Genomic DNA, 22,236 nt, shown 5'->3' on the forward strand with positions numbered 1-22,236 from the left:
GAATCTTGAATTAGCTTGGAAAAAATAATTTGCTTTTCTCTCTGTCTCTGCTGTTTATCAGAGTGAAGGAAATGATTTCCCTCTGTGTCCAAAGAGCTGATAACTCTGCTTATTTCAAATTAGTAGGTCAAGACTGTCTATTATCATTGGACCTGATTTATAGTTATAGGGACACTGCGGGGGCTTTTGAAAGCGCACTGTATTAGACAGCTACATCTGTTGCCAGAGGCATCTGCCAGGAAATCGATAAGATGCCAGGCTGGATTCTGCAAGGCTGGAGACTCTGATATACAGTACAGTATAGGCATTTATTCCATCTACCACTCAAGTGATGTTCAGTGAAAATCTGCCCCAATTCACTTGCGCAGGCTCACTGATGAAAGAGCTGAGATGCAATGTAGGCAGGTGCTTTATTCTGTCTGGAAGGTGCTCTGAGATATCTAAGAACATTATGCAAAGGCAGAGCGCGTCGGAGTTAAATGCGCTTTTAACGAGAGTTATGCTTCTTTGTAGTTGTCAAAGCCAGATTGCTGTTGGTATCCATGCATACGCACGCTCATTCGGAGGAGATTGCACTTTGAGCATTAGCAGAGGAGGAGGCAGAAGAAGGAGCATGATTCTAATGAGTCTAGGCAACACGAATTGCTGCAAGGAATACTTGTATTTCTTAGTAGATGAAAAGCAGTAGTAACTATTAGAGAATCAAATTCTCTTTCCGTGTTTTCAAATTGATTACTTTATAATACTATGGAAAGATATCAGTAACTGCCTTTTGTTCTTATGGACTTTCAACATTGTGTCTCCCAGTAATTGTTAGTAAAGGGACTGGCCTGGCAGAACCATTTTTTCTTTCAGCCATCATTAGGATGCCACTCGTCTTGTGATCCTCATAACAGTTTTCAAATTGCCCTGATAAAGTGTCCCTTTCTTGTTGCAAATAAGACTTTTTTCATCACTCTGTGTAAACAGATCACAGTGTTTTGAAAGGTCAGATAACTCTTCTTGTCACCCAGACTACATTGTCTTGCTGTGGTGCTCTAAAGAGGCTTATCACCGCTGAATGCCAGTATATCTTGCACAGGAGTTAATCATGGAAAATGAAAGCCCTCGTGAGACCGGTCCTCAGGCCTGTTGGTCCTTATAGCTTGTCCACTAATAGAAGAGGACAAGCATGGTGTCCTGCCAGAGATGTGATTCAGAACCAGCTGCATGGATGCTACTGATTTGGAACAGTGATGATGCTAACAACACAGCAGATGGCCAGACGATAAACAGTGATACCAGTATTGTACACAGTTTGGTTTATTTGTTTGTTCTATGTTTGTATGTCTGAGGCACAACAAGAGATCCTCTGAGGTGGGAAAGGAGAGCACTCAAAACACAGTATTATTATTTTCTCATTATTTTTTTCTCCAGTATTGGGAAAGTTACTTCAAAAAAGTAAGAGGCATTAATAGTTACTGTAACTCAGAGTTACTACACATAACTGCATTGGAGTAACCTGTTATATCACCTGTAAAGTTACTTTTGGGTTATTCAGTCAGTACTGTACTAAATTGTACTAAATTTTGTACACGCTGTAATTTGTGAATGGTGTTGTTTCAGCAGTTCAGTTATTGTAATAGAATCTGGAGAACACAAAAGTATGAATCACTTTCAGTGTCTTGCAGTGTAAGTAAAGGTCTGAACCTTTTGAAATATTTCTTGGATCTTAGAAAACTTGTTTCAGAAGTGATCTCCTAAAGTAAAGTAAGCTGAGTCTATTCTAGATCTCTTACTGTGAAATCAGTGTTTCTAATCCCCATAATTATCCTCAGTTTGCATTTTTGCTATGCATAAAAGCACAAACAGGTCCCGTCCAAATTAGCTTTGTTTGTATTACATAGGAACAGGGGAGCTCTGGGAATTTGAGTTTTTATTCGTAGTTGAAACTCATGTGTGTTATACTCTCTTTTTGCCTTATTGTGTAGGGTGTGCACCCTCATGACAGAAAATACAAGAAACTCTGTGAAAGACTGACATTACGTTTGTGATGTTCTCTGTTTTGGAAGTCTGTTGAGACTTTAGATCATGCCAAAACCTTTAACTTTAGAGTCCATTTCCAGGTCCGAGAGTTTTCTGTGTTTGTGCCTTATTGAGTACCACTACATTTTATGTCTTTTCATTCAACTTAAGGTAAATCTCATTCATTAGTGTCATAATGTTGACAGGACACAGAGTGGTTCAAGGCTTTGTTGATCATACAGTGAGAGTTATAAGTATAACTGTGTATCAGAATAACTGTGAAAACTAATATAAGGCTTTATAATGACATTACAAAGTGGCATGCATAAACCCTGAGAACAGCAATGGGCAAGTACAAATGCATACAAAAGCAATTAGAGCTATCTCAGAAATTTTAAAAGCTTTATTAAAATGTATGTTGTATTTTGTCAAGTGAATAATTTTAAAACTGTTTTTTAACCTGTTTTGCCAAGGAGGAAGGACCAACACACTGATGCATAAAACATGTGCACAATAATGCACAAAATTGTGTTTTACTGAAAGTGCTATATATTTAGTATACTTTTTGTAAAAACCTTTCTGTTAAAATCCTTGTGTATCTTGAAATTACATCATAGCCATCAAGCTAAACTGCAGTCAATGATTTATACCCAAGGTCCTTTTCATTTGGGGACAATTGAAATCTAGTGATTTTCAAATTTGATGAAATTTGAAATTTTTACTGTCTGTCCATACTTGCTTCCAAACCAAACACTGAGAACAGAAATCACTCAAATATAAAATACTTTTGAATAGGGACCACACTTGCAACAAAGAAAAAAGAAGTGTCTTGGGTGAAAGAAGCCCCAGCCTGGGCCAAAGGTAGCCAATTAGCTAGTAAACTCATGAGCTAGTGTGCTTTGTTTTAGAATTGTTTTAGAAAATGTATTGCATAAAGTTAGATAAGTGTGTGTGAACTGATTGTGTGTGTACCCGACCTTACCTGTAACCCTAAACTTACCCCTTTATTTTGAAGAAACAACTTACAGTAGCTAACACTGTTGAGGACTAAGCATAACCCTTATCTTACCATTTTACCTAGCAATAATGTGAGATACCTCATCGACACTTAGCTAGATAGTTAGTTGGTTATCATCCCTCCAAGCCTCAGCCTTTCGCAGCCCAGGGCTTGGTCTTTGGTACTGCAGCTGGACACTACTGGCCTTTACTTGTTCAGTTCTTATTAGATAGCATAGTGTTTCATTTTGGGAAGCTCACTTTTGAATTTAATACTGGCATCAGACCAGAGTTTATAGTCTGAAATGTATTCATGTCTGCTCCTAATCTAGAAATAAAGTACTTAGTACATTAAGTACTAAGTAATAGTTTACCAAATGAGTTCAGAGTTCAAAGTGTAAATAAGTGCAAGGGATACAGTGTACTCCTGAAAATGGAAATTTGACCTGTTTGTTATTGAGACGCTCAGCAATGACCAAGTCAGACCCCAGTTGTGTTGTCTGGAATTTCACTGTAATTTAGACATGTGCAATGAAGAGGCTTTTCTTTCTTAATATTCGTGTTTGCAACCACTTAACAAATCATCTACTATTCTGATGGAATTCCATCACATTATTTCTGCAGGATGCATTTGCCATTTTTTAAATCAGATCTGAGAGGCTGTTAATGTTAAATGCCATGGTAATCTCAATACAAATAGAAAACTTTGAAAAGCTTTCAGAAGCTGTATTGAGAGAGAGAGCTGGTTTAAGCATGCAGTAAGCGCTGGGTAATCCAAATCTATCTGGATCATATTCCATGTATTCAGTCACACTATTGCTGTGCTGATCAATTACCATACCAGCATACTTCCTTGGAATTTGAGGATTTTATAAAAAAAATGATGAAAAACATAATACACTTGGTGCATTGTATTATGAGAGCAAGTCTCAAGTCAACATGTGTGCTTGTGAACGATGATCTCTAATCACATGAGTGCTTAAGTTAGTTTCATGTGGACAAACGGAATAGCTGATTTGTGTGTTGTAATTTTGTTTTCCTACATCCGATCACTTTCCTTCTCTGATATTAAAGAGACATATTTTATTGATGGATCTGCTGGTCAGAATATTGATCACTGTTCATTATAATTTCAGTACACAGACAATGTTTCCCAAAACTCTTGCATTAAAGGCTGAGGATTTCCTGTGCGTAGAGTTGTAAACAATATTTTAGATTACTTTATTTGTTTTCCTGAAATTTGAGTTCGTTTTATTTGTCAGAATAATTACCACTTTTGGCACATCATTACAATAGTAGATTTGATCTGTTTTTCAGCTTGTCTAGCTAACCTGACCATGTGACAAATATGGATCAGGCATTTTGATGCAGGTTATGGTTATGGTGTATGTGTGGGTTTTATTGCTGTGACTATAACAAAAGTTTTGGAAGAAGCCTACATTAGAGAAAAGGTAAATAAATTGAGGTAAATAAATGGCTATGAATGTACAGCACCAGAATGCTGACACTTAATGTGTCTAAATGTCTTTTATAAGGAATAAAGTTTGCTATGTTCTTTCATTTAAATTTATATTATAGCAGGTAATAAACATAAATGATTTTGATTTTTTTTTACACAGGCTGAGTGGCTGTGTTTGAATTGCCAGACTCAAAGGGCCTTAGCTGGGAAGATGGGAGACATAGGACAAATGTCTACACTGTCTACACAGCAAGTCAAAACTTCAGTGAATGTGCAGGCCACTGAAACCACCCTTGGGCCAACTATCCCTAAAGTACCTCCAGTAGGTGCAGGAACTGCTCTCGCTGCTCCTGCTTCTGTGCAGACTACAGATGCTCCAGTGCATGAGACTGTGGACAAGACACCTGAAGTGAAAATTGAAAGTCAGCGGCCAGCAGATAAAGAGGAGAAAAGAAGATCAGAGGAACAAAGACAGGCCGGAAGCTTTCAGTTTGCGTATAAGCCTATCCAAAATGAAGAGGTTGTGGTTGAGGTTGAGAGTAATCCTACTACACCTTGTGAACTTGACGGCACAGTGTTGTCAGTATTGGGGGATGAGACTAGGACCTTGAAGGTTGACAAACAAGGACAGGACATCTTTTCAGTTTCTCCTGAGTCATATAGCTCAGCTGAGGAAGAGCTTAAAGAAATTCACAGAGCTAGTGAGTCCTCACTGAGAAAAACTGCATCAGAACTAGTGTATATCAAGGATCCAGTGAGTATAAAGCAGCATCCTGCATGTGTGGAGAACAGCAGTGAGAGTGAACCATCACCACATCTCCAAAGGAGAAGGAAACTAAGCGCTGCATCATCTAGCAGTGAAGACTTTAAACTAGACAGCCCAGATTCTGGAGATGAAGAGTTCATACGGAGACAGCTAATGCAAATGAGCGCAGATGAGGGTTTATCACCAAAAGATGAGGAAAACTACATCAGGAAAGAGATCAGAGAAAAGGAGCAGCAAGTGCAACATGAAGCCAGAGAGGCAGAAAGGGAAACTACTGAGACTAAACTCAAACAAATCCTAAAGAAATCAAGTGTGGAGCTTGAAGAGAGTGCTGATAAAAGCCTGACATCTCAGGATCAGGATGTTCAAAGCATGCATGTCATACCTATTTCAGAAACTATAGAAGAGACAGTGACAGTGATGGTCTTGAATGACAATGAAAAAGAAAGAATCACAGACAATAACAGTGCTGTAGCCATTTCTGCACAACAGAGCATTTCTATTAGACAGATTACTGAAGAGGAGAGTTTGATTGAAGACTCTGAAGATAGGTCAAAAGGTGATGGATCCTCCAGTATTCAGGCATCCAGCGTCACACCAGGAACCACATCACCTACATCTGCGTCTTCATTTGATGAAGAAAGTGATAGCAGTCCAAGTCACAAGAAGGCAAGTGCAGAGGGCAAACAGCAAATGAAAGTCAAGCATAGGCAAGGACAAGCCCTTCCAACTATAGAGGACTCCTCTGAGGGAGAAGAGATGCAGGATAAAGGTTATCAGCTTTTGGAACATGAACAACAAAGTGAGAGTGAACAGCAGCTTAAAAAGACTTCCCAAAAATCCAAAAAAGATGAATTACATGCACAGAGAAGACTTGATTATCTACCCAGTAACACCTCTACAGTGGGAGTTATATCTCAAACTGAGGATGAATGGCAAGTTTTAGAGGTTAAAACACAAGACTTATACTCTTTCTCTAACATCTCACCAAGTATTGAGTCTGAACCAGAGAATGCCTATACTCACTTGCTGCCAGAAGAGAAACCATTAAAGAGTGCAGAAGAAACATATGAAGAAATGATGGAAAAAGCCCAAGCACTCAGAGCTATGACAAAGAAAGTCACTCCACCTGAGATTGAGCCACTCTATGGAGGAATGCTGATAGAGGACTATGCTTATGAGTCACTAGTGGAGGAACCAGCACAGGCTGCAGCAGTTGAAAGCAGTTTTACTGAGGATCAATATCTTAGTAAAGTGACTGTACAAGACACTGTAAGAAAGCTTAGAACACCAGAAGAAGCCTACGAGGAGATGCAGAAGAAGAGAGAGCTCATGCTAGAAGGACAGACAGTTGAACATGAACATGTAGACAGAGCAGCTCCTCAGACAGACTTTTTTGGACCTGCTGCTACTGATACTTGCTATGTGACTATATCAGGATATGATCAACGTTCTGTATGCAAAGAGGTAGAATCCCAGCTGAATGTCGAACCTGCAAATGAAGAAGTGTTGAAGAAGCAAAAAGAAGTTCTGACACCTGGAACAAGTCCTACACAGTCAAGTCCATTGTCTCCAGTATCCCCTTTATCTTCATCTGAGCCTTCATATGATTCCCCTGAAGTGATACTAATTCCCTCAAGCGGTGAGGAGGACAATATTAAGGATGAATATGTAACTGAACCTATTGAATGTGCTATGCAGCCTTACATTTCTGAGTCACCTCCTGAAGACTTATCTGTGAAGAAAGCTCTCTATCCTATCCCTGACCTGAAAATTACTCAGTGTTCTTCTGGTGAAGATGACGCTGGGGATGAAGATAGCAGTATACAAGAACATGAAATAGCTGTGTCAACTGACACTACTCAGGGTGTTTACAGTTCTGTTAAAACAGAACCCTCAGCACAGACACAGTCAGTAGAGATGGAACCCATATCTGTTGTGTGTGAAGTTCCTCAAACAAAGCCTGTGCTAGAAAATGTTTCATTTTGGGATTCAACGCCATCTCCTCTGTCTCCACAAACTTCATCTCCAGATTCAGCAACGCCATCACTTACAGATCAGACTCCAGATTCAGGCATCATTCCAGAAACCCCTATTGTTACAGAAAGTTCAAGAGCTGTTGTACCTGACTTTGCTCCAGTTATAATTACGATGCCAGATTCTGTCGCTGAGCCAGCTCCCCAAATCTCAGTGGTAAAAGCCCATCCTATTGCAGTTTCCCTTCAAGAAAGGGCATCTCTACCACAAGTCACAGCAGTGGCAACAGCTCCTTCCCCACCAGAGGTTTCTAAACCACCTTTAGCTCCAAAACCAATCACAATTTCTGCTGCAGCAGACATTTCTGTTTCTAAACCACCACTAAGTTCAAAACCAACTTCAGCACCTAAAACAGCTGAAGTCTCTGATACTAAACCACCATTAGCTCTAAAACAAAGCCCACCTCCTATGCTAGCTGAAGTTCCTGTTTCTAAACCACCTCTAGCTCCAAAACCAACACCAAAGCCATTGCCTACCTCTGAAGCCATTATTGTTAAAATACCAGATGGAGTGGTATCACCTGTGCTAGATTCAGTTTTGCAGACTGTAGTTTCAAAATCTGTCCTGGAACCTTCTCCAACTTTGCCAACATCATGCACAGATTCATTGCATGAGCAAATTCATATTTCTGTCTCAATACAAGCCTCTGTGGATGCTGCAGGGTCTACAGTACTAGCTTCCTCAAGTGCATCTGTGTCTCCAGCACAAGCCCCAATCCCATATGTAACACCAGCTCCTATAGAGCATCCAGCTCCAGTACCATTTTTAGAGCCAATCTCATCTCCTGGGTCCACTACAGAATCTTCATCCCCAGCCATTGTTCAAGTTTCACCAGCTGCTCCAGTTATTGTCCTAATGCCAGACCTAGTTACTTCACCTTCCCAATCTCCAGTTCATACTGCAAATATTCTAGCCCCTAAACCTGTTCCAACAACCTCAGCAGTAGAACAAGCCCCTGTTTCTGTTCCAACATCCATATCAGAATCCATCCCAACATACCCTACCACTACAGCTCAACTGATCTCTGTTCCATCACACGTTTCAGTTCCTTCATGCTCGGCATCCATGGAGCATGCCTCCATTTGTCCTCCTATATCAGAACCAACAGGACTAACTACTCATTATGAGCCATCAGTACCACTATCATCAGTTCCACCTGCTATTCCTGCTGCAGACAGAACAGTTATGCCCCCAGACACAGATTCTACTCAAATTTCAATCCTTAGTCAAAATGCAGACAGTTCGCATGTAGCAACTCCTTCACCACCTATTGCTGGACAAACCAGAATTCATGCAGATTATACTGCTACAAAAGAAGTCCCTGTCATTACTTCTGCACTAACTACAGCTGCTGCCTTTGTAGATTTACCTTCTCAACCCACTCAATCGGTGGTACTGGACATACAGTCAAGGATAGGGAATATTCAACCTACAGTAGATGCCTCTGATAGAGTAACATCACAGTCTCAGATTGTGACTCCTGCTATGCAGACAAGACAAGGTCATTTTGTCATCATTTTGCCAAACTTTGAAAATATGTCTGTGATGAATCAAACAGCGCAAGATATTGTCAATAATGCCATGGCAGCAGCAAACTCTATTGAAGAAGGCAGAAGTCATCCTGTGGTAGTGAGTTTATCTCCTGTAATCAGTACAGATGCTGCTCAATTTGTATCAAGTATGGGACTGACAGCTGGCCTAGCAACGCAGTCAACTTTTGTGTCAACAAAACCTGAACCTCAAGTGACATCTGTCTCTCATGAAAGAGCAGAAAGGCCCATCATTGAATTTCCACCACCTCCTGCAGCTTCACCACCAGCCCTGCCACCTGATACTTTACCTAATCCAGCTGTTAGTCAACATTCATTTCCCATTCTCTCATCTGTCAGGGCTACTCCTTCTGAGTCTCTTACAAGTATGGCCAGTGCAGCACCAAGTGCAATAGTAAAACAAACTGTAGCCCCAGTACATAAACCACCACCTCCAGTTCCACCCAAACCAGTTTGTATACCAGCTGGTCTAGTGTTTAGCCACAGGTCAAGAGAGAGTGTAAAGCCACCAGTTGTTCCTGAACCCACAGTTGCTCAAACCGGTCGAGCTGCAACATTACCAAGAACAAGAGAACCCCCCAATGCCCTTTCGCTCAGTTTGACTGCCCCTGTTGATAGTAAACACAGCATTTCATCACCAAAATCACCCTTGTCACCTCGGTTTGCTAAAACTCTTGAGACATACGTGGTGATAACATTGCCATCAGAACCAGGGTCACCGGTAGAAGGAATTACAACCCAAGCTCCAATACGAAGATCATCTCTACCAACTCCTAAGCAACAGGCTCCTGCTGTTGCACCGAGAGTGTTTTCCCCACCTGCAGTATCTGCACCACTTACTGTAGTTCCAGCACCAGTAGTAGCTGCACCACCAAAAGTAATATCAGCCCCAATGGTGACACCACCACATGTGATGGTTCCAGTACAAACTGTGCATGTCTCACCAGTTGTAGCAGTGCCACCAGAGACTGGCCCAATTGTTTCAGTATCAAAAGCAGTAGCACCAGTACTGGCATATGTGCCACAACCAGGGACTGTTGGGCCACCAATCATGAGGGAAATGATGATTACTGCTACACCACCTGTGACCACAACGGTATACACTGCACCAATAGTAGTTTCAGCACCAACTGTGACATCACCACATGCATTTTTTGCAACACCAAATGTGGCTGAAGTACCAGCTGTCACCGCAGAACCAACAATAAATACTGTGTCAACAGTGATCTCTGCACCAACAGTGTATGCTACACCTCCTATTGCAGCACCATTAGCCATGGTTTCTGAATCAGTGCTACCTGCAACACTACTGACAGAAGCAACTATAGAGTTGAAACCAGCAGCCTTTACAGGATCTCCTACCCCAACACCTGCAATGGAACCGATGGTTCCTGTTGATGTAATGCAAGAGCCTGAAAGACAACCCATGCAAACAGTTTGCTCTGCTCCTATAACAATTACCCAACTCCCATTATCCACAGATAGTCAGACTGTACAAGGGTTGGAGATGGAGGAAGTATTAATTGTGTCTGCTTCAGAAGAGGCTATATCTGCAATAGGTCCATCATCAGTTGCGGTAACACAAATTCAGCAACACCAAACAATTTTCGAACCACAACAAGAGGAACCAGCAGTCTATGCTGCAACAGTTATGCCAACTGTGCCAGTAACATTTACCCAGTTCACAAAGTCAGTAGAGAGTCAAGAAATAAGAGGGCCTGATAAAGTTGTGTCAAGTATGAGCCAGGTGTATTCTGCAATTTCAAAAACGGAACAGCATCCTGATACCATACCTAATGTTGTTACCCAGGTTGTCACAACTGAAGTCCAGAGGACTACTACTGTGTCAGTTGTCCAAGAAAGAATACCTGTAGAACCTGTGCCAGACCATGCCAGTATGACAGTCATAGTCCAGCCAGAAATGACAAAAACACAAACAAAGCCTATACAGAATGGAAAGATGCACTATCCTGGTGATGTCATAGATCTCACAACATTGAAGGTCAATGTTACAATGACTGACAAAGGAATGGATCTGACAGCCCCTGAGTCAAGTCGACAGTCCTTCTCAAGTGATTCAAGTGGTCGACAGACAACTGCCGTGCAGCCAGAAATTGTAAATTTAAGTGCTGAGATAACTCCTGCTACAACACTGTCTGTTGTGACAGATAATATCACAATTGTTACCTGCACTGCTACAATTACATACAAGGATAACATGGTTGATAAGCCCCTCAACTTAGAAAGTGCCACTTCAATGCCTCTGTCTCTTACAAGTTATAAACCTTACGAGCCACTGGCACAAATAGTATACAGACCAGTAAATTCACAACCAAAACCCACAACCAGTACAGAGATCCCCATCAACCTATCTTGTGGGACTACTGAAACAACTGCACCTTCTTTACCTGTGGCCCCAGTAACCTGTACAAAGGCTGGTGTACCTATTCATACTGAGCCATCAGCTGTTGAAGCTATAGATCTAACTACATCAAAGCCAATGAAAGCCATGGTGGCTCTGTCTTCTTCCTCTGGCGTAGTTACAACTGTTGTTGAGGACGATGTAGCACCTGTAGATTTGACAGCAGGTAGGAGAACAGTGTGCTGTGATGTCCTGTATAGGCTTCCATTCACAGGCAGCTGTAGAACACAGCCTCCAGTGACCACACAACCAGATAACCAATTGGGTTTTAAAGATGATCACTATGAGTACGATAATGCCACAGCCCTTGGAATTAAAGACCTCAGTAAAATGGTGGTCTCTATGTCGGACATGGAAACTGGGCTGTTCCCTTATGAGAACAAGAATGGATTTGCCTACCAGAATGGGGCATCAGATGGGGCAATTGATTTGACATCAGCAAAAATGTCAACAGGTCAGTATTTTGTTATTTTCACCATTCTTTCTTTGTGTAAATGCATAATGTTGTTTTTCTATTTTTTTTTTTCAGTCACTGATAATTTTCATTCATTTGCCTTTTCTTCTTTTTTTACACAGATGCATGCATGTGCCTTCGTGTTCTCCCTCAATGTTTTGGCTTTGCGTCGTGCTAGTGTGACAAGAATCACAAGATTTTTGCATGCTCTCTGGTTTCCTTTGTGTAGTCCTTTTGTCAGAAACTGCATGGCCTCAGTATACAGTGCATGCAGAACTAGCTGATTTATTTGACTAAAGTGTACATTTTCCAATCACTACAGATGAAGCCCTGGACTACTCAAAGAAAGGCACGTTGTCATTTTCCACCACTCAAGGAACATCCTTTGGGCTAAATAGTGTACTAAGATCATCTAATGGAGTTGTATACTCATCTATTTCTGCACCCATTCCATCCACATATGCAATTACAACTCAGCCAGGCTCAATATTCAGTACAACATACAACAGTCTCAGCAGTATAACTGAGCCATTTTCAACACTTCAGAACCAGCCTTCACCATATGATTTCATACACACCACTGGAACCAACCAGTCAATATTTATGGACTCTGATCCATCCAAGGATATCCTGCCTTCTGCCTTAGCCAACCTCCTTCCTTCATTAACAGCCTTCCCAGAACTGTATTCTGACGCTACCCTTGAGGCCATAGCAGCCTCACTGGATGCCCTGGTCTCCCCAAATTTCCCTGCCTTGGATGACAGTAAGAGCCAGCAGTATCAGGCTGAGCGTGAGTTTTTGCAGTTAGAGAAGCTGAAGCAGCTGTGTCTTGCTGAGGAGCTTGAATGGGAAAGGCAGGAGATACAGCGCTACCGTGAGCAAGAACAGCTTATTGTCCAAAAGGAATTAGAAGAACTTCAGAGCATGAAACATCAGCTCTTAATGCAGCAGGAGGAAGAACGCAAGGCCCATTTCATTCTTCAACAGGAGACCTTTGCCCAGCAGCAATTACAACTTGAGCAAATCCACCAGCTACAGCAACAACTACAGCAACAGCTAGAAGAGCAGAAAGTATATCCATATGGTTTTGAGCCAAACGAAGAGATGTCTCAACCCAGTGGCTCAGGCATCATTTTAGATGCCCAGTACTCTAAAGCAGATAATGGCCAGTACTGGCCCGTGAAGGATGACAATTCTACATCATCGGCAGTGACTGTCCATGACCCTTTAACTGGTGGGGATTGGTACACTGCTGGTAGTTTAACCTTACCTAAATTAGAAGGTGTTCTTAAAGATTCAGAGAATTCTAAGAAACTGCCCTCCACAGCAAAGCAAGCCAATGAGGAAAGTGTAGGGTTAAGTGGTAAGAAAATAGCAGAAAGTGGAGTTCAGACAGATGAGGAGGATGAGGTGGAAAAGCCTTACCCTGGCCGGAGAAGGAGGAGTAGGAGAAGTGTAGATAGTTGTATGCAAACTGATGATGAGGATCAGGATGAATGGGATGTCCCTGTTAGGAGCAGGCGGAGGTCTCGCTCAAGCAGATATGCTGATGGTGAACGAGGTAAAGGCTCAAAAGTATCCAGCATTGCAGTCCAAACTGTGGCTGAGATCTCTGTTCAGACCGATCATTCAGGAACCATAAAGAGGTCCCCTGTCAGGGCTCAAATAGATACCACAGTAGACCTACACCGAGGAGGGCAAACAGAAAGTGACTCAGATGTTACATCTGACAAAGATAAGAGACACTCAACTCCCATTGAAATTGGTGTCAGCACGCATCTAAAAGCAGATGGTGTTGGGATCTCATCAGTACCCAAATCTCCGAAGGTATTGTATTCTCCAGTTTCACCTGTGTCTCCTGCAAAGGGCTCACAGAAGATGCTAACAGCTGAACCATCAAGACAACCAAGTAGCCCTAGATCCCTGAAGGCCTCACAACGATCTCTGTCTGACCCCAAGTCTCTGAGTCCCACCACCGATGACAGAATCATGTACCAGTATGCAGACACCTATTCTGTAAGTATTACTGAAATTAATTTTGAAAAGTTATAACTTTACTGTTTTCATTATTGATAATATGTCTGCTTCTGCATTGATAGTTTGCATGAAGGGCTACTTTTAGAGTATAGCTTTTAACAAGTTCTCTTTTGTGAAATTCAGATTTACATTTCACAGCAGATGAACTGAACCTGATTAATAAAACATTTTAGATAAAATAAAGAAATATAAAGTTTTCAGAATAAACAAAAAACAAATATGTTTTTCATCTGCAGAGCAAGAGCTCACAGAGTGGTACCCCTGTAGGCTCTCAGAAGAAAGTAAAGCGCACTCTTCCCCATCCACCACCAGAAGAGGATACTATTGTTGGCCCTTCTGGATACTGTACTGGATCTGCTCGAAGAAGAATGTGCAGGAACACCACCATGGCTCGAGCCAAAATCCTACAAGATATTGACAAAGAACTGGATTTGGTAGAGAGAGAGTCTTCTAAACTTCGTAAGAAGCAAGCAGAGCTAGATGAGGAGGAGAAAGAGATAGATGCCAAACTGAGATATCTTGAGATGGGCATTAATCGAAGGAAGGAGGCTTTACTGAAAGAGAGAGAGAAGAGGGAGAGGGCTTACTTGCAAGGTGTAGCTGAGGAGCGTGACTATATGTCCGATAGTGAGGTCAGCAACATTAGAGAAGCACGAGGTAATGGCCTTGGACTAGAGCGGCCACGAACTGCCCCTCAGTCGGAGTTCAACCAGTTCATCCCACCACAGACTGAAGCTGATTCTCAGTACGCACAACTTGGAAGCCCATACTCCCACTATCAGTATGCCTCTCAAACTGGGACACCAAGTCATTTTTCCCAGCAGAACCTGTACCAACAGCAATCCCTTTATCACCAACAAGTGTCCCCCTACCAGACCCAGTCAATGTACTCATCAGTGCCTACACTCAATCAACAATCCCAACAAACTGGTTATGACCATGCCTCACAGCTCCTTTTGATGCAACAGAAAAGCCGCCAGACTACACTGTCTGACTTGGAGCCAAAGATAACAACAAACTATGAGGTGATACGGAATCAGCCTCTCTTGATTGTTCCCACATCTACAGAGAGTGCCTATGGTGTCTCACATCTTGGGGGTAAATATGGTAACCTAGACTTGAGAATGGGTCTGGAAGAAAGAGGCAGTATGGCAAGCAGCCCCATGTCCAGCATATCAGCAGAGTCATTCTATGCAGACATTGACCATCACAATGCCAGAAACTATGTTATGATCGATGACATAGGGGAGCTGACCAAGGGCTCTGCAGGACTGAGCTCCAGCTTCAATATCCCTGATAAAGATATGAGTAAGACCGACCGCTTGCTCAGGGCTGCTGAAGTTCGTCGGACAGCAGATGTGACTGACTTCCTTGCACCTCTTCAAGCTGCCTCCAGACTGCATTCATACGGTAAGCCAGATGAGGACTCAATGGAGGAGCCGTACGAGTTAAAACTGCTAAAGCAGCAAATCAAGCAAGAGTTCAGGAGGGGCACAGATGGCTTGGAACAACTCACAGGTCTGCCTCATTACCTCCATGCTGACAGTTTCAGACATTTCCCTAAGTCTGAGAAATATAGCATTGGAAGGCTCACTTTAGAAAAACAAGCAGCTAAACAGCTTCCAGCCTCAGTTCTATATCAGAAACAGTTAAAGAATAAGAGAGCACTAATTGACCCTAAAATTACAAAATTTTCCCCCATACAAGAGAGCAGGGACCTGGAACCTGATTACAGTGGGTTTTTGGCATCCACTGGCTCAGCAGTGGGTGGACTGTCCAGCAGGGCGAGGCTCCTACAGGATGAAATCACTTTTGGTCTGAGGAAGAACATAGCTGAGCAGCAGAAGTACCTGGGCTCCACACTAAGCACTAACCTGACTCAGTCACTGACCCTTGGTCAGTCTCTTAATCTTGGCCCCGCCTTGAGATCATCCCTTCAAGACGATGGCACTTACCCCAGTGGTACCCGGTCCAGACCTTCTTCAAGGCCTTCCTCTGTGTATGGACTTGATTTATCCATCAAAAGAGACCTTTCCAGTTCTTCACTAAGGTTAAAGACAGAGGGTGAAAGCATGGATTCCCAGTTTGGCGTGGCAAGGGCAAAGCCGACTAGTCTGCCCATCAGCCAGAGCAGGGGCCGTATCCCAATTGTGGCACAGAACTCAGAAGAAGAGAGTCCACTGAGCCCTGTGGGGCAACCCATGGGTATGGCAAGGGCATCTGCAGGTCCACTTCCACCTATCTCTGCTGACTCTCGGGATCAGTTTGGTTCCAGTCACTCTTTACCAGAAGTACAGCAGCATATGAGAGAAGAATCACGAACGCGCGGCTATGATCGAGATATAGCCTTCATTATGGATGATCTACAGGGAGCTATGTCAGACAGCGAAGGTAAATTTGCTCGGAGACTTACTTTGAACACAGCCTTGATTGACATGTGTCTCATGCATGACCCTGATTGTGTGCATATACATGTGTGTAAGTTCTAATTTTTCACACCTGTTTGTCTTTCTGTAATTATTTTCTTGCACTTGTTTAGAAGTACATAGTGCATTGTTGTACATGTGCATGATAGTCTCTTCATTTTCAGTTTCTTTTAGTCTTATACATAATATATTAATATGTATAAAAATTTTCATATTTAAATGCTTAGTCACTGTTTTAGTTCTTTTGCATGCTACTCACATTGCTTATTTTGCTGAACACTTTCCTCTCTCGTTCAAGTAGTTGCTTATAACAAGTATGCAAATAGGGTTCTGTCTTTTATATAAAATGGTCATCAGTCATTTTCTGTGATTGTATACCAGGTGCCTCCATAAATCCTCAGGGATATGTAGAGTGTTCAGAAGGGAATGCTTTCTGCTTATAATATAATATTCCATTGCAGTACTAAAATGAGAATGTAGATACTGTAGTTAAGGTAGATGTTGTAATAATTAAACAGCACTTAGCACTTACTTTGGAGATCTGCTTAAAAAATGTGTCGACATGTTATGAAAAGGCATACTGTATAGTCATTTAAACAACTCTGGAATTCATATCAGCCAATTTTGTTTAGTTTCAGTTGTCTCTCTAGGATAGTATAAGAAAATGTGTATTCAGTTTTGGTATGCCTCATCTTGGCTAGCTGGCATTAAGTACATGCTAACACAATGGTGTAAATTAAGCCTGTCACCACTTCTCCTGGTCAGTTATCATCTATCTATCACTAATATGATAATCAGGTATGGCCTGAAAAAGGTTTGAAAACATAAATAACAATTTGTGACATAGTAAAAAAATGTAATGATAATAAACATTTCAATGTCAAATGTTTTGGAGGCACTACATGCAGTTTCCTAATAAATTACTGTTTGAAGTTATCTGCACTTTAATTATTCCTTTCAATGCATGTTAATGCTTTCCAGACACTGATTAAGCTTAATCTAAAGATTGACTTCTAGTTGAGAATTCCAGTAGACAGTGTAATTTCATCAAAACTAAGCTTACAGTGTTCCTGGAAAACAGTCCATAATTTTTGAACAGTGATAAAAGTGCTTGCTATTTACTGCATGGCTTTTTGAGTGATCATTAAACTGAATGTTGTGTTGGGACTGCAGTTTGTCTTGGAACTATATTTTATTCTCTGCATGTGAGTTTCTACAGTACATATTATTGTACATGATGCCTCTTGATGTTTAAGTGCACTTCAGTTATAACATTTAGGTCAGGAACAGTGTACTATGTAAATAATTGTTTTAGTTAATCCTTCAGTGTACAGTGTCATTGATTTGCTGTATTTCTTAAAAGGACAGTTGAGTAAAATTTTCCTCAGTGGGAAGCTATGCAGGGATTTGTCAATGAAACTGCTGTGCAGTCTAGAGCTAAGTGAAGTCTGTGTCTCACGTACTGGCCCTTAACTCTGAAGGAGTTCATTTAACTGTAGTTGTAGTACTTACTGTATCAGAGTTGGATTTATTTAGCCATAAGATATAGTCCTGGAGCATGAAATACTGTCAGCATTACATTATACAGATCTACCCAAAGCAGTTTTAAGAATGTGAATATGCTTTGGTTTGCAGCACTAAATGAGCCCATGATGGTTTTGCACAGAAGTGACCCCAGGCTCCTCCATGAGGGTATCAGACACGGTAGAATATCATTGTAGTTGTATTCTATAAATCAACCATTTACCTGCTTAAATGTTGAATGCAACTATAACACCGTCTGTCACCGCTAACACCATTAGCCTATTTAAAAATGCCCAAAACCACTCATCATTTCAGCAAACTAATATTGACAGCCAATTAACTAACATATAATATCTGTACCTCTTTGAAAAACTTTAGGGATGTATCAGTTTGGCAGCTATAGTAAACATTCCAATGTTTCAAAGAAGGCTGTTTTTACATACATTATAGCAAAAGGGGCTGGCATGAATTAATTGAACAGTTGGGTTTACTTGTCTTTGCCTTAATTGTTAGCATAAATTGTGGTGTATTTTTACTACGAGTGTGCTATAAAGTTGCTTTGTACTGTTAAGAGACATCAAAATTTAGCTGTGCAATCTGTCTGTAGTATCTTTATATGACCTGCAGTTGATTGATTTATCAATCAATTTTCTGCAAAACATACAACTTTGAGTTATGCAGTCATGCCAGCTCTAATAAAAAAACATTTAACATCCTGGCAGGATGCTGCTGGGTGCACTGGCCCTTTGCATTCAGTATCACTGCATGTGTACAAAAGGAACCGAACAGTACAGTACTGTCAAAGTATGTGTACTATGCTATCACATAGGTAGTCTTTACTGTGGGTAAACAACCATTTCAAAACAGCCTTATCTAAAGCTGTTGCAGTTTTTTTGTACAAAACCACTGAAATGCAATGTTTACATCACAGCAGGACGTCCTAGCTGGAAGGTAGAAGGTGAGAGTTATTGCACAATGGCATTCAAAATCCCATTAAACATAAATCAACTCGTCCCATGCGTGCCATAGTCTTGACTGATGGGCATATCTCTGTGGTGCACCTCAGCCCCATCCCTGATTCATGTTCATATACTGCACTAGGTAACTCACATGACCTGATCATATCCACAAGGACACATGCATATCTACATGCCTACATATGTGTTTTACCATGATAATGGCATGTTGGAACGCCAGATCTCGGTGTGTTGAGGTTTCAGTTCAGTCCATCGAAGGGTCATAAGTTCACAGCATGATCAATGCATCCTCACACAAGTGAAGGAGTGAACATACTGCAGGTTTAGTATGACTCAGTAAGGTTCTTTATTATAAGACAGACTGCTCTCATCTCAGGCCACTTGGCTTGAATTCAAGAAATAACTGACCATAGTTGAAACTTTGCAGAGGTGGGTAGAGGAACCTAAATCCATACACAATAAAAGAAGTTTTATTACTTCAGTAAAATAATGACTCAAGTAGAAGTGTTTTTCCAAAAAACAGCTTGAGTAGAAGTACAAAAAGTATCAGGTCCAAAAACGTATGCAAACTTAAGTACTGAGCAGCGGATGTTCAGCCACATCTGTCACCACAAGAACTGAAGTTTGTTAGACGCTGTTCCTCATTTGATATAGATGCTCTAAAATAATGAAACCTTAAAAGTCAGAGGTGTGACTGCTCACAAATTACCACAAGTGGTGTCTCCAAAGTACATAACCTAAAGAAATTGGTAGCTAAAAGTTAACAATTAAAATGTAACAAAATAAAAAGCAGATTACTTTCCTCACAAATGTAATTGAGTAATAATGAAAGTAGTGGCGAAAGTTTCAGTGTTTCATTTCAATTTGGCAACATGTGTAGCCATTAGACAGAGCCTTAACAGACGGAGTGCTCAGAGAAAGAAGCGCAATGACGAGGAGAGAGGGTGCTTAATCTACTTAAATCAAATCAAATGCCTTTAGAGCAGGCATGTCAAACTGGGGACTCTGCAGAGATTTGCATTTCCCCTCATCTAACGCTCTGAATTCAGTTCATGATGGCCTTGTTAATTAGCTGAAGAGCTGAATCAGGTGTGCCCAGAAGGACTGGAGCCTGACACGTGCTTTAGAGTTAGACTCAACTGGACATTTTAACATCTGGCTGGCAGTACCAACCAGGCACCGCACAACAGAGCTCAAAACCGGACACCTGGCAACCCTAGATAGACATACTTGGGTGCCACGCGCTTTTTTCTAGATTTAATGATGTAAATAAGTCTGCTAGACCTACTAAACTAGATAACTAGCTATTGCTAACAAGTCTACAGCATCTCTTTGATCCAGGAGAGAGCTACAGGAAGGTAAGAAGCTGGCAGTGTCTTATATTATCACAGATTGTCTACTTAGTTTACCTCACCTTTAAACATCCTTGACAAGCTTGAACATTAGAGAAATGGTGCTGCTCAGCCTGATACAGTACAAGATCATGAAAGCTGCTGACTGTGTACAGACTGCATTTCCCATGAGTCCGAGCAAAAGGATGGAAAGACGTTGCCTTTTGGTCAGATGTAACAATCAAAAGCAAGCACAACACACTCTTACAAAGCAAAGTTCGGGCGTGTTGAGAGTGAAGTTTGCCTAGGTTTGAAAATAACTATTTCTATGAAAGTACAAATTCATTAGAGTTTTTGTTCAGTGCACGTGTTGGACAAAATGTACCTAATTACTACCAGAGACTTTATAAAAGGACCTTTTATAAAATTGTTATTTCCAGTCCTAAAATCTGTATTGGGGGAGTAAGAACTCTTTTTGTTTGGTTGGCTGACAACCTAATTTCTTAACTAGAACTTGGCTGGTCAGCTAGCGAACAGGCTAAAAGATAGCCAACAGCCTAAACAACTCCATCATTAATATCACAGGCCTGAAATAAAGAACTTACGATATGACTAAGTGTAAAACTGCAATACAAACAGACAGGTGAATCCTAAACGGCTCTGTACACTCTAAATAGTGTGCAATAGAGGTTTTAAAATTCTACTGCACTATTTGTCGAGTAAGGATGCACTTTTGGGATACAGGAGCCAGTATTTAAATTCCTATGTAGTGCACTATGTAGGGAGCAGGGAACCATTTGGGATTCAGCTCCAGCACAAGAAGAGGGGCGCAGTTAGCTTGGCGCTAAATAAGACTTGCGCTTCTTCTCCCCATTCAGCAATCCATGGTTGCTTGGCTATGAATGATTGAACCATACTCTGAAGGAACTACGTTTCTTGGCATACAATACATGTTTATGTCGATTATTATTAATAATTTTATGCTGGCCGCTGTTTTATGAAAGGGGGGTTTAGAAAACCATTCCCTGTGATAAAATTGCAGTAAGTTAGCGCAGCGTCTCATGGTTTATTGCTTTAATTACTAGCTACCCACCTCTGAAACCAGGGTTTGCCACCTGCAGCTTATATAGTGGAGAACGGGGCACAGACTAACACATTGTTTTTTGCTAAATAATTTTAAAAATATTTGAGAGAGATTTTTATTTTGTACAAGCAAAGTGCAAATCTTTGCTGAAATTGAAAAAATGAACTTTGTTTCTAACAACCTGTCATTTAGGAATAATTCAGCCAAAAGCAGAGTGAGTGTAAATGTTACAACTTTTTTGGGTGTTGACAGAGTTGGATGTAACAGAACACGTGTTTAGAATACAGAAATTAATCTGTATTCAGTCGAAGTTACATTTTGTAAAGGCAGTATTCAGTTACCTTTTTTTAAGAGAATACTTTTAGAGTACTTACTAAATTAAAAATAAATCTTCAAAAGAAACTCGATTAGTGCTTGTTTATGAATTATTTTAGAATCAACATGTAGCAAACATGCTTGTTAGAAGAATTCTAAAGACCTCAATTAACAGCTGTTTTGCAAACACTGAAGTTCCTGCTAAAGCCTAAGTAGACTGATAAATCTATGTAACAGGCCAGTTATTAATCTCAGCGTTACTGAGCTCTTTTGAGGGATGATGAAACTAATAAACTTTCCAGTACTGGACATGTTTGCAAGTGGTAGGTTTAGCAACAGTGTTGTACTAGACTTCTGCTGGGGGGGATTGTGGGAGCAGCAGCAGACTGGAGCAGGCACAGAGAGAGGAAAAAAGTTTTACTATTTTTTAAATGATAAGGATTTTTTCATAAAACATTTTAACAGAATACTTACATGAAGAAAACTGCCAAATAACAGTGAGGAACAGTGTGAATTAAGTGAAGAAAATGTTTTTCCCATCTGCCTTACCAAGATGTATTCTAAATATTTTCTGAATGTGTTACTTTTTATGTACTGTAACAGAACACATTTAAGAAGTGTGTTCACATACATATAAATTAATGATTAATAAAAAAGCTCTGTAAAATACAGTGCATTTATGTTTACATGTAGTGTGCAGTATGAATCTTCCAGACTGTACTGTTATGAACTATATGAGGAAATACAGACTTCTCTAATTGTTTACTTTACGAGGCCTAATTGAAACAGAGGTTTAAAACTAAGCCCAACGTGTGGAGGCTGTGAGTTATTTATCTGCTTTAATGCTTCACACT

The 22,236-nt window shown here is 40.8% G+C and overlaps 1 protein-coding gene across 1 annotated transcript in view; it reads left to right on the top strand.

Annotated features, from left to right (window-relative positions):
- Positions 1-22,236, top strand: part of pclob (piccolo presynaptic cytomatrix protein b) — a 73,408-nt gene that overhangs the window by 23,113 nt on the left and 28,059 nt on the right. The window contains exons 12-16 of the mRNA XM_036584782.1: positions 4,620-7,775; positions 8,754-11,688; positions 12,011-13,704; positions 13,962-16,116; positions 17,787-17,855. Of these exons, the coding sequence (XP_036440675.1) occupies positions 4,620-7,775; positions 8,754-11,688; positions 12,011-13,704; positions 13,962-16,116; positions 17,787-17,855 (10,009 nt within the window). The remainder of the gene's footprint in view (positions 1-4,619; positions 7,776-8,753; positions 11,689-12,010; positions 13,705-13,961; positions 16,117-17,786; positions 17,856-22,236) is intronic.

The sequence above is a fragment of the Colossoma macropomum genome, unplaced genomic scaffold (assembly GCF_904425465.1).
Source record: "Colossoma macropomum unplaced genomic scaffold, Colossoma_macropomum, whole genome shotgun sequence".
Classification (NCBI taxonomy): Eukaryota; Metazoa; Chordata; class Actinopteri; order Characiformes; family Serrasalmidae; genus Colossoma; species Colossoma macropomum.